Genomic DNA, 16,657 nt, shown 5'->3' on the forward strand with positions numbered 1-16,657 from the left:
AATCGAAGCATTGCGCAGGAATGTGTCACACTTTTTTTCGATAAATTGCCTTAAATTTACCTATTTTAATCTAATTATACCAATTACCCAATATTTACTCATCTGTTTCATCTTCTATCTTTTTTTCTTTCGATTATTAAATGGTTCGAATTCTGCTAATTTTAATGTTTATACTTCGTTCATAGATCAAAAAATAAACGGAATTTGTAGTGAAAAGAGTAAATGATCTTTCTAGACAGGAAAACTCGTGGATTAAGTATAAACAGTTGGATAAGTTGTGAAAAAAGCTTCGAATAATCATTCTTACAGTGATTGGATTTAAAATATGATCATCAGTAATAATTGTCTTGAAATTACCATGAATATTAAAATTCTGCCTGAAACAATTTGATTATTATAAGGGCAAGCTATATGCATTAGTACCTTTTTATTTCTGAGTTGTGTTCTCGAAGTTATTAATGATTACCATATTTTAAGTCTTATGATTGGTATGCAAAATGGTTAGATTTAGAGTTTTTCTTTTTTATCGAAATTTCTTTCCTATATTGCGTACTCAATTCTTCATTATTGTTAATCCATTATTGTTTTAAATGTTTATCAGTTTCTTGTTTCTTCCTAACAGTAATATCTTTTTTTTTTTAAATATAATTTTATCGTTATTTTTTCTTGACCGCCACTGCTTTGTCCATTGATACATTTTTTGCTTCATGATGTTTGCTTCAATTTCATTTCAAAATTTCACTATATTCCCACCCATTATTCCCTCCTGTTTCCTAGACTAAAACTGCCACTACTACCGATCTTCCAAATCGATCGATCAGTTTGAAATGATGATTCCATCAATTAACTGTCTTCGTTCGGTCATCGAAAAGCGCGCTAAGCAATACAATTAATTGCTTCGAATCTTCCAGACAGGAGGAAAAAAAAGGAAACCACTCCGCTTCCCCAAAAATCTTTTCCAGGTGAATGGCGGGTAAATTTTGCGAAGCTATTAAAAAAGGGGAAAAAAATATTCTGGGGAAAGCTATTGTGAGAGAATGAGATCTTCGATTTATCACTACGTCTAACATATTTCAATCATGTGGATTACATAAGTTCTTATTTAAATTTACATGATTATTTTAAAAAATCGTTTACTTTATAAGTTATTTAAATTATTAAATTTAAAAATTTTTTACTGTCAACTAAAAATTATTGAGGGTTTTTTTTTCACTGCATTGATAAGTTTTATTATTTAATAGATGTTAAAGAATTCAAAAGCATGGGTCTTGACGTATTTTCTCATTTTCCTCCCCTACTAATACCATTTGCAATTGTGCGGAGCTTTAAATCATTATTAGAAATGGAATAAATTAATAATTTAAGTATAAAGTACACAAAAATCACTGGTTAAGAGACAGAAGTTAAGGGAAAAATAGAATGTAAAAATTATGTTAATGTTATTTAAAGTATTCAAAGAAATGATCATTGGAAATTTTTAGGCGTAAAACGCTGCGCCTAGTGTAACAACAGTCGAAAACAGAAAGATGAATGCTTTCATTTGGAGATTTTTCAAAAAGTCCCTCCATTTTTTCTCTTAATGGATAGTTCATTAACTTAGGAAAGGTTAATCTTCAATATTTCAGACTGCGGAGGGCTAACTCTACTGAATTTTACTACTAACACTGAACTCCAGCTTTTTATTGGATATTGATTGATCGTCGGGTGATTTTCGAGGTAAATTTTCTTAATTGGGAAAAGCTAAGACGACCTAATGTTGTCAGCATCAATAACTTTTACAGCTTATGATTTGCGAAAATTTCGCTTCATATTTTAGCCTTTTTTAGCAATTTCTTACTTTATTAACCGCGGAACGGGGGAAGGAGACAAAAACTAAATCGAGTTTTTTTAGGATATATCGAAATGATTCCGGCTAATTCTAAACGGAATATTAACCCGACACATAGTGACATTAAAAATGCTTTGCCGAGAAAAAATAAACGGACGGGATTGACCGATTTGAGCAATGTAAGTTTTACCATTCTACTATGAAAGGTCTTCATTTCATTCCTTAATTTGATGTGTTCCAGGCCATCAGCTCAACTTTACATATTAGTTCAAAAGTCAGCGAAAATATTGAAAAGCAGAATATCGAAAAGCCCAGGAGAGTGCAACCCGTTGTACGAGCTAAGTCTGAAGAGAGAAAATCCGTGCGGTATATTTAAATGTTTGATATCGTTGTCACTTTATGAATATAACTTTATATCATTGGTATAGTTGTTTTAGTACCAGAAAATAGTACCGAGATTAGCTGGTAATGGTAAGATCAAAGGACCTAATTTAACATAAAGAGTACTTTCTAGCATTTTTAAATTGTTTCAGTTTCAATGAAGCAAAGTATGAATCTGATTCGGAAGCCTCCAAACATTTGGATTTAACAGTGAGTGTTGAGTAATTTAGTATTCATAAATGGAAATTCTTCTAAACTAGATTACATCACAACATCTAAAAGTAATGTGCAGAAGTGAACAAGGAATTTCAGATCTGGATGGATCCATGTCCGGAATTTGATTATGATGCTACTAATCTTGGTGATCCGTTCCAAGCTCCGGAGTACGCAATGGACATCTTCAATTACTACCATCATCGAGAAGTAGCTTTTTTTTTCTGAATATGCGTTTGCGATACAAAGCATTGTGCTTCTACAACAATCATGTATGTTTGCATTCCGTAGATAATTTTGTAAGCTAGATTTCAAGTATTTCTTTTCAGCTAAAGTTTCGTGCTTTTGATTATCTATGCAGACATCCGTTACTGAAGAAAATCCGTCGTGCAAAAGTTGTTGATTGGTTTGTGCGGTGTCAAGAAGATTTTGAGGTCAATCATGAAGTGCTGTATCATACTGTCAAATTGTTTGATCTCTATATGTGCGCTACCAACAATATGGAACAATTTGATTATATCGGAGCAGCTGCAATGATTGTTGCAGCGAAATTAGATGTATGTTGATTTGGGAATTAATTCTCTCTTTTTTCTCGTTTTTAATTCATCAACAGCTTAATATATGAATACTATTCAATTTTAATTTGTTTTAGACTCAAATGCTGGGATTAAAAATGAACTGAGTTTTGCTTCAGTATAATAGTCATTGTAGAGAAACTAAGTTATATATTCGTATTGTTAATATTAAGCTCTATGTTTTAGATTTTATTGGTCTTCGAGTGTTTTCATAACACATAAAGTTTTTTTTTTTTTTTTTTTCATCGTTAATGTCTAATTTCAGCAGCAAGGTCCACCTCTTCCCGATGATTTCATAAATCTTCCTGTCACTGACAGAGTCAAAAAAGTCAACAATTACGAACGGCGAATTTTAACTGCACTCAACTGCGATGTCAATTTTCCCCTTTCATATCGTTTTTTGCGACGTTATTCTCGTACTGGAGGTTTGGACATGCAAACACTCACAGTGGCACGTTATGTGCTGGAAACATCACTGCTTTTCTATGAATTTATTTGTGTTCCAGACAGTTTAATGGCTGCCGCAGCTTTACTTCTGTCTATGAGGATGATACGAGCTGGAGAATGGGTATATTTGTTTCCTAAAAGTCTTTTTTTTTCCAAGTTGCATAATAAAACCTCACATGTCACAATGGACCTATATTTAGAAACAATGAGCTTTATAAAGATGATGTTAACTTATTTCCAGTCAACAAGGTTGATCAAATATTCTGGTTATAAATTGGAGCATGTAGAGCCGCTTATGTGGCGCTTAAATCATATGATGAGGATGCGTTCAAAAGTCTATCCAGCATGCATAAGCATAGAGGAGAAATATAGCCATCCGTATGTTCATATTTCACTTTTGCAAGTTGAATCGAAAAAGTGTTAACAAAACTTTCTTAACTCCCCGTTGCTTCGCATTCATCATTTTATTACGGCAATAAAGATTACCACGTAATATTTTTCAGGATTTTCTACAGTGCTGCCGACATACAACTCCTCCCGGATAAGCGTCCACGTAATGAACCAGTTGGACCACCTGTAGGTCTCGGTTTCGAAACTGTAGAACACGAACCAGTTGGACCACCTGTAGATCTCGGTTTCGAAACTATAGAACTTGTTTGAGGTGCCCGAGTAATTTAATGGTTGAGAAGGGTAGGAATAGAGAGAAGACAAATCACGATTATCTTCTCGTAAATATGGCCATAATTGTTCTAGAATGTACTACCAAAATCCAGAAACGAACTAGATCATCTGATGAAGAAATAAAACGTCGTGAAGTGCTGCAATTTTGAAAAATCCGACAAATCTTTCCCAAGGGAAAATTAACATTGATACTGGAACAGGTAACAATATTTTTAGTTATTAATGAAATGGTTCGATTCATCCCTGGATTCTGATGGTATGTTTTAGGGTAGCTGTGATCATATTCCTGCAAATTATCCTTTATTTACTTCATTTTGTTTCAATTTTTATCCAGTATCATTCTCTGCTTCCCAGTTATGCCATAGATACATTTATTAACTGTTGTTACAAACTATAATTTTTCTACATCCTCTCTCTATTACTATAGCTGCAGTATATCACTATCCTTCTTTTCAAAAAAAGCCAATTATTAAGTCTAGAGTTCAACAAAATAAAGCGTTGTTAATATCTTGCATCTGACATTTACAATTTGAATATTTGAATTTGAGTCCCTGAATATGAATTTCATAGCTAATGCTGATCTGCTACATATTTTTGGGATGAATTGTTTTCCCACTTCATGGACATTACTAATCAAATATAGAAATTGGCAAGTGGAGAACACATAATATACATCACTGACGAGTGGAAGTATCAACGTCAACTTTGCAAAGCTTCGAAGTATATCAAATTTGAATAATGCTTGTGGCAGTAATTGATCCTTGCTGGCTAATGACGCATTCAATTATGGCGACACTCATGTCTGTTATATCAGCTATTGGAATATTGCTTAGGCGGTGTAAATCGTTTGTAACCTGCAAAGTTTTGACTTGGTTCATCACTGGATATAAGGAACGAGTTTTGAAAAGGCTCTATAGCGGTTTTATTTCGGGAACTGAAAATTAGGACTTACTTCATCAGCTACTTGCATTCCATCGATGCAACAGGCAGCAGTCACAATTACTCCACATGCTAACAAGAACCAGTCTGCTTGCACGCGACACATTTGTTCACTAAAATTATGAGAACATTTTTGCCCGAACTTTTGGCACTGCAGAAGTTAAGGTCATCTTTTGTTTTGAATTGGTCTCATAAGGCGCTTGTATAAAAGATAAGTTGATTTGAGGACATTGTAAAGCTCAGGAATACTAACACTAGATTATGTTGGAGAAGGATGAAATTCAAGGCAGTGTTAGCTAAATAGCTAAAATTGCCTGCTAAACTTATAAGTTTGTCTTAATAAAATGCCGGTTATTTCTGGAAAAGTAGCAGTTTTTTGAGTTCATCTAATGTCACAGAAAATTGCAAAGTTCCAAGTCATGATGGGTCGTTGTTACATGTTCATCCTGTAACAAATATAATTTTTGAGGAAGGATGGAAATACTTTAGAAAAAAAAACCGCGTAATGATTTCTGCTGAAGGACCCAGTACATTGCACATCATTCGGTTATACACATCGTTCCAATGAATGAAGACGCAATCCAACACTAGCAAGATATAATGCCAATAATCACTTGCTTCAACATTTTGTCTCCATTTCGTTTCTACAACTATAGCAGTAACTTAGTAGCATTGCCTTAATCGTTCCTTACAGTATCTCCTCGTAAAAGATGATGACAACTTTTGAAGTCTCCCTTTTAAAATTAGTCCTTCTACGGAATAAGTCCAGCTCCTAATTAAAATAACCAAACAGTATAATGAATTCTGCGTAACGATAGATAAAATTTTAGCAGGGCCGAGATATAATAAAACTTTGATTCGGTTATCTAACAATTATTTGACAAGATTTCACTGCTTGGCAAAATTTAATAAATGTGAGGTAGATTTCGAATTTCGAACTTACTAAGAATTTTAAATAGCGATTCAATGTAAACAAGTGGGGTGCAGTGATAGGCAGGTTCCCAATCAATCATCGATAAGACGCGTAATTCAGACCGCACAACGGATTCTTCCGTATAAGCAAATCCCAATGTTTTCAGACATAATTTTACAGTCTGAACTGACAAGCTCTATAAAAAATAAAAAACATGTAAGGAGGTAACTGTATGATTGATAATTTAACATTCTCCTAAAAATTCTTTTCCAAATAATTTCATGTAAACGACTTACTAACTGTGCCATAAAACTGTAACTGAGTCATCTTTAGACAAATAGCTTTCTCCAACTAAAAACTATACACTGTCACAAACAATACCACGGCTAAACGTAGATGGGCCATGGTAATGAATGGTGATCCCGTTATTAGACTCTCAAAATAACGCTTCCACAATTCTCCAATCTAATACGGTTCATCAAATTTGTGCGTCCAGAAATATCGGTTTTGATCGAGAGATTTAATTAACTTTCTGTATATTGAGCCACAGCATTACAAAGTATCCTTTTTAGAAACAAGCAATTTCTGCTTTCATTATTTCGAATTTTAAAGGTAAAATTCATCATAATATTTACTTCATTATAATTGTGCATTTTAGAGGCAATTTGAATTGATGAAAGCATTCGTAGCGTTGTTTGACGTGACAACGTCGCTTCGATTTGATTCCATTCATAATATTTCTTCCGATCTGATTGTTTCGAGTTATACACACTTTCATGCAAGCGACTAACTAACTGTACCATAAAACTACAAGTAATTTGATTCTTGTAGTTTTATAACATAGAAAGACAAATAGGTTATTTGTCGCAACAAACTATTTCACTACAACTGATAAAATATTACTATCGTAGTAATAATGATACGGTTTATTCATATTTTAATAAAATAGACGAGATTGCTAATGATGAATTAAATTATTTCATTGTTGTAATTAACGTTGGAAAAAGAATTACTAAAATATAGTAAACATAGAAATTTAGTAATCCTCAAATATTCTTCTCTTTCTCTTTTACTCATAAATGTGAAAAAGAAATAAACAAAATATTTTGCTTACTTATCAAATATTAAAAGTGCACTGTATTTCACTTCTTGTGGTAAACGAAGTCTTGTGCAAGCAGTAAAAATATATTCAGCGGAACGAGGTGTATGAAATACATGACTCCACTCATTCTGCAAGTATAATTATGAAAATTGTCGCATAAAAAAAAAAGGTTTTAAATAGTCGAAATTCTGTACAAGGATCTTACATGGAAAGTTTGACAAACCTTTCATCTAGCTATATATTCGATTTCAAATTCATGAAGTGAAATAGAGCTTTCAACAAAAATAAAAAGTTTTCCTAAATTTTTTCAACTTAGATTTGAACATCGAAAAATGCGCATAAAGTATGAATTTGTTTTGAATGATTCCAAACTAATCATTTATTAAATTTCTAATAAATAAATCTACAGATCATACAGATCAGAAAATTACAGCATCACTAATTCGTCGGCTATTTTCGGCAGCTAGTACACTAATCCAATCGTTATGCATATCTTGTGGAAGACAAGCAGTTCGATCCAAAAAATCTGGGTCCAGTATGCGGGGAACCTACAATTTTCTTAATCTTTTGCTTAACATTTTGTGATGAGATATAAATCAATTTTCATACATCAAATAAGTTCCGTCAATCCATATAGCATGCATTCCTTTTATTCATAATAATTGTAAAGACTTTCAAATATTCTGCAAGATTTAAAAAAAAAAAAGAATTTTAACATATATATGAAGAAAACGAAATGAAATAAAAAAAATCCACCAAATTATATCATCCCTTTTTTATGTGTTATTCCTTATAAATTCTTAACGATTTCCATACCTGATCCGTTTCATCGTTATTTTTTCCTTTTTTCGATTCTGTCATAATAGCTGAAGCCATCAATAACATATAACTTGTAAAATTTTCAAACAGTTCCGTAAGACAACAAAAAGAAGTCGTTAAAAATCGTTAAAAAATTATATAGACATACTAAAAATTAGTAATAATGGATGGAACAAAGAAAAGAAACGTTAAATTTATGCGTACGTAATATCTAACGACTTATTTCTATTATAAGAATTCAATGAAAAATCGATGATGAACTTGCACGTTTATCGGAGGCTATCATTACGTGTATAATCTTTTATGCAATAACAATGAAGCGATGAGCGTCTGCATGCACATGTCATATGCTTACGTGCATTTCACCATTTTCTATGTTTGAAATGGATGAGAGATGCGTGTGTTTTTTTAGGCTAGTACTTGGTTGTGTTATTAATTATGTAGAATTACGTAAGAGATTACGTGAGGGACGTGTGATATTTACATATAGAATTGCGTTATGTGTACATTCAGCCATCCATTTCCTACGTTTGAAACGGATGAGAATGCGTGTGTGTTTTTTAGACTAATGATTTATTGTATTATTAGAAGTCATGTGAAAGATTGCGTAAGTCGTTACGTGATGACTATATTATTTACTTATATAGTTTATAGGTAAAGCGTAACATCCTAAAATAGTACTCAATATTTACAAATTAGAATAATTAATTGCTGCTTTTATATGTAGACTTTGTTTAACGAAACAAAATAGAATTTTCTTATTAGAATATGTTTAACTTGTGCATTCATCAAAATGGACTTATACTTAATATATGCCTTTGTATAAAATAAGAATTTAATCAACATATAAGTGAGATATGTATACATTGCCTAACATATGATATATTCCTTTATACATACATTTTTTTATGATGGAATTAATTCAAGGCATAAATGAGGTATGGTTATTGACCTCTTCTTTATACTCAAAATGCAAGATAAAATGAAATATGAAACTAATTTTCTTCCTTCAACATTTCAGATTTGATGAATATCTCCTGTCATCGGATGGCAAGTCCCCGTTGTAGAGATGCCATTAACCTAGCTTCGTCAGGCATCACTAAACGAGAACGGCACCTCTGGGTTTGTTCACAGATACATTCTCGAGTAAGCTTATTTGATCTTTTTATCTGCTCTTTTTTTTCCTAGCGATTCATTTTTACATTAAAATACACCGGAACTCATGTTTATAAATAAGTACTGGCAACTGGAAAATTCCACAGTTTGTCTTTGCGTTATCGATTAACTACTAAGGCACTCCGATCCTAATAATCTGAAAACCGGAACCTGATTGTTAAGTGGTGATATTTACAGGCAGTCTTCTTTATCGTTCAAGTTCTGATGATTCTTTTATCTTTGACAATATTGATGCAAAGTGTCACTAAATCGTTGTCGGATAGGCTTAATTGGGGGCATATTTTTATCGCTTATGCCACTTTTTTTGGGTTTGTTGTCTTTTTTAAGCTTCGCCGACAAGTTAAAGCTTTTAATAAGTATCGTTAATTACGTTTGCAAAAGTATGAATAGCTTGATTTGTATGAGTCCTCACAATTTGAGCTAATACATTTCGTCATATTCGTTCTACTTATCCTTTTCATCACCAGAACTCGAATAATCTTGTTTTTTCCAGAGCTGTTTCTGGGATCTGGGCATTAAAACTTGTGGATAATGAGCATAAAAAGGGAAGTCGAATAAAAAGACATGCGGTCATTCTTCCCAAATTCATCATTATCCCATCCTACATCGTTCAGGTTTACATAAATTAATATAATCAGGAAATTTACATTTAAATTAATTTGAATTATATGGGAATTCCAGATCTGTACCAGGAGAGACTTGTAAACCTAATTTTCTGTTAAAATTTTTTTTAAGTTTTTAAAAACTTTCTGTTTGAGATTGGTCTCATAATTTGGTTCGCATATGGAACTTTATCTTATTTAATAGCGAATGTGTCTTCGTTTATGGAGCAATCGCCTTTATTTCTGTTTTTTGGTGTTTTGATTCCAATTTTGATTGTATGGCTTATAATTTTGTACATTTTCGCTGCGGAAATTAGTTGCCTTACATACGTAATCAATCGTTCTCGTCATTGGCGTCATACACAATATCCACCCTCTTTATTAAATATGTGTGCTTTAAATAATGGTAAATAAATCTTCTTTTTATTATCAACCAAGTTATCAAAGGTTCATCCTACTGACCTTAACTTGCGAAGTTTTTGGGAATAGTTTTGCACTACACCATTGTACGTTATTATTAACCCTCCTGCTTTTGTTGAAAATATTAATTTACTGAAATATCATGTTTGATCGTGTAATCTATATGATTAGAATACGATTAGAAAATTTCTTTTCAAAAAATGAATGACAAAGATTTTAGTTATTTTAAGCAGTAGATTTCAACTTTATTGAAGTTCCAGAGTTATTTGGTTTTTAATATTTTTGAATTGTTTTATAGCTTACACTTTTTGCAGAGAGACATCCATTTGAATCATCATCATCAAGAAACCGTAACTGTTATCTTGCTACGAATACTGTACACGAACGTGAACGAATCAAGCCAGCTGAGTTAGTTGTTATAGTTAATAGATGAAAATCCTCATTTGTCTCATTCATATTTCTTATTCTTCAGGTTTCATGTTCTTGCTCATAATTATTTTCTACAGAAATTTCATTGGTTCATGGGAAGCATTCAATAATACAGAAACCAAAATTGAAATAATGCCTCCCATGCATGCAGCAGATGATATGACACCATGTTTCTCGGAATGTCCTCGAAAGGGTATCTCGATAATTACTTCTCAGCTTGACACTGTTCCAGAGGAATCTTCAAAATCCACAAATTCTTTAGCATAACATAATTTTGTTTTCCAAATTCTTTCGTCATTGTTTGATGTAATTCCTGCTAGTATGTCTTTTTTAAAACATCACCTGAAAGGATTTTTCCAGCCAAGTCTTAACCTGGTTTTTTTTTCCTGTTTTACTCTCGTTGATTCATGTTCTTTTTTCCAAGAAATTACCCAAGTTAGTGTTTTTCTGTAATTTTGGAAACTGTTATTTTGAAAAGATTCTGTTTAACATTTTTTGATAAATGTTATTTCCTTTGCTTACAAGTAAGTATGACAGCAATATGATTACCAATGGATTGAAAGTTAGCAAAAGCTTCATTTTCAGTTCTTTTACCAAGTTTCTTAAGGCGATCAAATTTGTCACGAAGGTTCAAGGCTCATTGAATTATAGATAAATTGCTGCAGAAAGCAAAAAATCTACAGCAATGAAAAAACAGTGCCCTCCGGATTAAAATATGGCGCCGTTTTTCTTGGTTTCAGAATCTAATTTTTATCTTGAATCCATTCAGTTAATATAGCTGCAAAATTCTCATACATATTACCAATGGAAATTTTTCCCTACGTAAGTTGCGCTTGAACCATTATTTCATAACCAAGAAGTTTTCAATCAACAGTAAACTTGGCTACTTAGGTAGGATGAAGTAGCGCTGTTTTTTTTCCTGGCGAAATATTATAAAAGAAAATGATAGAAACAGATTGTACGTTGAAGTACTACATCTCATTTTAATGAATGCAACCAATCTGTCATGAAAAAAGAAACAAGCAGGTGAAAAGAAAGCAATTCTTTTTTTTGAAATGTTTTTTTATTTCTCCAATCAGTTAATTCATTTTCTTTTCCAAATTCTGTGACTGATGCGGGATGAAAGGAGTGAGTTATACATTATAAATGATATATTCACTCATTTCTGAATTTAAAATACATTGTTAGGGCAAATTATTTGAGAATACCCAGTACCTAATCATCTATCAGGAGATTCTAGCTTTTTACACTGTAGAAATATCGTATGTTATTCAATTTCCCTCGAAATTGTTCGCTTCATTTAAAAAATCTTAATTGCCCTACTTCACTCTCTCCAACTTTTCATACTTTTCCTTTCTCTCAAGTATACAAATGGTTCTGGATTTTATTAATAAATGACAATAAATTGAATGCAACTAACGATGTCAAATAACATTATAACCGATAGTTCAAAATGCTACTGTACATCTGCTTGAAATTTAGAATTATTAATAAAATTTAGATTTTCTTCTTAGCCTTCCAAAATATCTTAACAATCCTACCTATTTCATATAAGTTCAAAAGATTATGACCACTATGAATCGATAAAATTTCAATAGTTCCATTTATTACTGTAATAAATTAAGTGAAAAAAGAAAAAAAAAGTTTTGCATGCTTGAAAAATACGATATTTATGTTTAATTGTAAATAAATAAGTCTTGTTATTCAATAATAGTAAAAACATTTTATTAATTTTAAATTTCGGAAGAAAAGAAACAGTAGTACTGAAATTGTTAAATTGATGTTGGATTTAAACTGTTTTACAATAAGTCACCTGTAAGGAATAAGATGTATATTGCAATTTCTAATGAATCATATATTTTATTTTTCATAAAGTCAGAAATGAAAGAAATACAATTTTAATTTCCCATTTATTCTAAATAACTGATTACTTCATTGCACACTCTTTGCTTAAACACTCTTATTTTGTTCTTTAAATTTTGATAAATCATTTCTGTCGCACCTTATCAACTCATAATACTCATAATCTTTTTGAATTATTACAACATTGCAAAACACAAAACCTTACACTACCAGATAACGATTTTAGTAATTTTTTTGAAAATAACTTACAATACTTAACTTTATAACTATTTAAGGTCGCTAAAAAAAAAAAAACGAATGCATTTGTAAATAAGTATTAGTATTAGAATAAACAAGAGGAGTGGAAATTAATAAAACTAATGATATACTTCTACCGTTTATTGATTTGTCTTATAAGGATATACCTTCACATATATATTTTAGTCTCTAAAAAATTCAATTAAAAATCCGACTAAATTTATTCATATGAATATTTTTTCATCCGATTTCATTGTATTTTTTTTATTGGAAATTAAAATCCAACTCTTTAATTTAATCAAAAGTTCGAATCTTTTTTATTTTCATTATTAATAAATATTTCATTACTTATTAATATGATCGTATGTGATAACTGGTATTTTTTTTGGTAATCTTCTTATCAAATAATAACTATTTGATACATTAACTTTTGAATTTCTTAATTCTATTGTTTTCGTACTGCAAGAAGAAACAGAAAAAAAAACACTGTTTTATTAGAAAAAAAAAACAAACAAAATACGTAAGAATGTATGATTATATGCATGGTTAAATAGCGAGAAAAATTATAAAAATTTAATTGCTGTTCACAGCTTCTCTCATTTCCAATCACTCTTTTCAGAAATCGCAGTCATCGTTTGAATCAGCATCAAATTCATCCGCTGCAATCTAAAATAGCATTTATAAACAAATTAATCACTAATCTTAATCATCTTTTCATCCTTTATAATTTTTATCCTCTTAAATAATGATTTTAAAATTTAAAAAAATCCAGTTAAAGATTGTAGATAGATTAGCAAGTGTTAAATGCTATAAACGAATTAGTTAGAAAATAAATAAATGAGTGATGACAATGTTTATTATTTATTTATTATTTTTTGAAGGGAAGAGAGAAAAAAAAATGAAGGAATTAGTATACGGACCTCTTTATAGTCTTTCTCAAGAAGGTCCATGTCTACACGTGCGTCAATAAATTCACTTTCCTCCATACCCTCGCTAAGAAACCAATGTGTAAAAGCTCGTTTTGAATACATCAGATCGAATTTGACGTTCAAACGTGCCCACGCTTCAGCAATAGCTGTTGTATTGGCTAACATGCAGAGACCACGTGGTACAGGTGCGGCATCACCACCTGGTACAGTTGTTGGTGGCTTATCGTTAATTCCAATCTAAAAAGTTTAATTTTAAAATTTTTCTGAGGGACAAAAAAATCTTTATGACATGAAAAGATGTCTTCACTTCAACAATCAAATTATTCGTAATAGCTTTGATGATTTCTTGAATTTTTTTTCAAATAGCAATTTGAACCTTGAATCCAGTTGGGCACCACTCTACAAAATTAATCTCTCTCTGATGACGGATAGCACTAATAGCTTCGTTGACATCGTTTGCTGTGACATTACCACGGTATAAAAGGCAAATTGACATATATTTACCCTTTACCGGATCACACTGACAAATAATTTACTTTTATATGGCAAGAAACAAAACAAAATGATAAATTAAGCGAAGCAAATTAAACTAAAATAAATCGGATGAATGTTTACGCTGAAATATTTGAAATGATTCGAAATGAAATCATCTGAAAAACAAGAAGACTATTTTAACGTAAAGAAAAATAATATTTCAAAATTGAAACAAAAAGATTAAAATTTATAGCAGCTCACTTTCACCATTTGATTGGAAGTTTCAAAACAATCTCTGGTAATATCCATCACCGAAAAAGTCTTATGACGAGCTTGCATGACGGAAACTATTGGAGCATATGACACCAATGGGAAATGAATACGTGGATATGGCACCAAATTTGTCTGAAATTCCATCAGATCTACGTTTAGCGCACCTTTAAAGCGCAGCGAAGCGGTAGTCGACGAAACAACCTGAAAGAAAAAAAACACTGACTTGAAGTTGAATGACCAAAATAGCTATTGATTTTAGTTATCAATATTTCATTTTTTGTTATCAAAAAATTTTTGTACGTTTAGGCATGTTCATATCTATTAATAAGATAAAGCAAACTACTGATACTGCTATCATTTTTTATCCTTAGCATTAAATTCCTCATAAAATATAACATAATTTTTGTTTGGTTTTTTCCATTTCATATTTTTTATAATAACTGATTTTGACTATCAAAGGCTCTTAATTATATTGTCAATAAATGATCAGTTAATTATTTTAAAATACCATAAGATATTAAATATTTATGGATGAGCAAACTTGAGCAATGAGACGATTTAGATTTGGGTAGGATGGTCGATCAATGTCCAAATTACGATGGCATAAGTTATAAATTGCTTCATTGTCCACAATGAATGAACAATCAGCAATCTCAAGGGTAGCATGAGTCATAAGGACGGAATTATACGGCTCCAGTACAGATGTAGAAATTTGCGGTGCCGGATAGACCGAAAATTCTAGCTTGCTTTTTTTACCATAATTAATTGTTAAGTGTTCCATTAGCAGAGATGTAAAACCTGAACCAGTACCACCACCAAATGAATGGAAGAGGAGGAATCCTAAAAAAAAAAAAAGACAAAAATAAGGTATTTTAACCGTTCTTCTAATTATTATTTACTTTTTATCCTATCAACTATCACACATATATCATTTTTCATTTATTCTGAAATATTTTCATTTCATTTCCGTTTGATTTAGCAAACATACCTGAAAATTTTCAAGAAAAAAAAAAAAAAACTATATATGATAAGGTTAAGATTTTTGTGATAAAAAAAAAAAAAAAGAAACAATAACCCTGTAATCCATCACAATTCTCAGCCAAATGTCGAGTACGATCCATAACTTTATCAATCATATCTTTACCAACTGAATAATGTCCACGAGCATAATTATTTGCTGCATCCTCACGACCAGTTACCATCTGTAGCGGATGAAATAAATCCTTATATTTTCCCGCACGAACTATATCTATAATGTTAACAGATTTAAGAATCTATTTATCATTACATCTGCTAAATCAACATTACCTAATCAATATATTTATTCATATTTAAATTATTTAAATAATTAATAAATGAAATAAAAGTTTAGAGAAAAAAAATCTTTTAATTTTACTAAAATTAAAATTCTAAACTTTCAATTACCAACAACAGTTGGCTCTAAATCAGCCAGTAAAGCACGGGGCACGTAGTGCCCATCAGCAGCTTCGGAGAAAAAAGTTGTCAACGATGAGATGTCACGCTTCCCAAACTGATCCGACTGCAAATTCAGGTTACCCTTCACATCGATACCATGTTCCAAGCAAAATAGCTCCCAGCATGCACCACCAATTTGCACCCCAGCTTGTCCAATGTGCAACGAAATAATTTCACGCTATAATTCATTAAAATTTCAACTATTACTTTTTAACTTTTCCATTTAATACAATTATTCATTTTTTTTTGTAAAAAAATATGTAAATTTTAATGCATATAAGTGAGAAATATAAAAAGATGATATATGCATATATAACACACATAAGCAAACAATATGCAAATTTGTGGCAACTTATTTATTTGCTTTTGATATGAAATAAGATTTACTGGCTCAGATATTTTTTTATTTTATTTTATTTCCGATAAAACTTTTTTAAGAATTCAAAAATTTTGATAGATACTTCTAAATAACCAATAGAAAATGTTTAAAATCGATCATAATTAATTTATTTATATATTTATTATTATTATTGTTTGTGATGTTATTTATTATTATTACTTTCTTTTTGAGTTATACTGACGTCTATTTAAAATTGATTTAATTATCTGCCTTCTAAGCAGTTGAACAAATGAATTAAATTTAAATAAAAAACAAAAAAAAAAAAAGAAAACTTTTTACCATCTTTCTGATATCCAATTAATCACACAATTGCAAATTCTTACTGAAAAATAAAGCATTAATAAATTTTAATGAAGATGCTAAATTTATTATTATTTGTCTAGCTAAATTTAATTGTAATAACATATATCAAATATTATTAGATACTATTTAAAGCAACAATTTTGCTGAATAAATCCTTAATAAGTCTATTATATTTTA

At 30.8% G+C, this 16,657-nt stretch overlaps 4 protein-coding genes across 6 annotated transcripts; 2 read left to right on the forward strand and 2 right to left on the reverse strand.

Moving 5' to 3' along the window:
• Window positions 1-1,902: 1,902 nt before the first annotated feature.
• Bma-cyb-3 (Cyclin, N-terminal domain containing protein) lies at window positions 1,903-4,248 on the forward strand (the record flags this gene model as incomplete). Of its 2 annotated transcripts, XM_043074933.1 has the most annotated exons (9): window positions 1,903-2,007; window positions 2,070-2,194; window positions 2,362-2,419; window positions 2,522-2,632; window positions 2,752-2,979; window positions 3,263-3,565; window positions 3,686-3,822; window positions 3,948-4,020; window positions 4,198-4,248. In XM_043074933.1, 9 exons carry the CDS (start codon window positions 1,903-1,905, stop codon window positions 4,246-4,248), a joined length of 1,191 nt encoding a protein of 396 aa, XP_042930867.1. The 2 variants fall into 2 exon arrangements, with proteins under 2 accessions (XP_042930867.1, XP_001895601.1); XM_001895566.2 differs by lacking the exon at window positions 4,198-4,248 and having other exon boundaries at window positions 3,948-4,104.
• Window positions 4,249-4,850: 602 nt separating this feature from the next.
• Window positions 4,851-7,940, reverse strand: Bma-cosa-1 (Uncharacterized protein; the record flags this gene model as incomplete). Its single annotated transcript, XM_001895564.2, has 8 exons — window positions 4,851-4,979; window positions 5,078-5,177; window positions 5,564-5,714; window positions 6,008-6,173; window positions 6,613-6,784; window positions 7,092-7,207; window positions 7,511-7,627; window positions 7,896-7,940. The coding sequence occupies 8 exons, from the start codon at window positions 7,938-7,940 to the stop codon at window positions 4,851-4,853; spliced, it is 996 nt and encodes a 331-aa protein (XP_001895599.2).
• Window positions 7,941-8,945: 1,005 nt separating this feature from the next.
• Bm8846 (Uncharacterized protein) lies at window positions 8,946-10,792 on the forward strand (the record flags this gene model as incomplete). The annotated part of the gene is made up of 6 exons (XM_043074934.1): window positions 8,946-9,044; window positions 9,252-9,382; window positions 9,568-9,688; window positions 9,833-10,082; window positions 10,411-10,504; window positions 10,603-10,792. 6 exons carry the CDS (start codon window positions 8,946-8,948, stop codon window positions 10,790-10,792), a joined length of 885 nt encoding a protein of 294 aa, XP_042930868.1.
• A 2,448-nt stretch (window positions 10,793-13,240) lies between these two features.
• On the reverse strand, window positions 13,241-16,459 carry Bm8845 (Tubulin alpha-2 chain, putative; the record flags this gene model as incomplete). Of its 2 annotated transcripts, XM_043074935.1 has the most annotated exons (8): window positions 13,241-13,291; window positions 13,546-13,791; window positions 13,931-14,074; window positions 14,290-14,502; window positions 14,843-15,141; window positions 15,377-15,550; window positions 15,727-15,955; window positions 16,457-16,459. In XM_043074935.1, the coding sequence occupies 8 exons, from the start codon at window positions 16,457-16,459 to the stop codon at window positions 13,241-13,243; spliced, it is 1,359 nt and encodes a 452-aa protein (XP_042930869.1). The 2 variants fall into 2 exon arrangements, with proteins under 2 accessions (XP_042930869.1, XP_042930870.1); XM_043074936.1 differs by lacking the exon at window positions 13,931-14,074.
• Window positions 16,460-16,657: the final 198 nt, after the last annotated feature.

This window comes from Brugia malayi (genome assembly GCF_000002995.4).
Source record: "Brugia malayi strain FR3 genome assembly, contig: Bm_v4_ChrX_scaffold_001, whole genome shotgun sequence".
NCBI classification, from domain to species: Eukaryota; Metazoa; Nematoda; class Chromadorea; order Rhabditida; family Onchocercidae; genus Brugia; species Brugia malayi.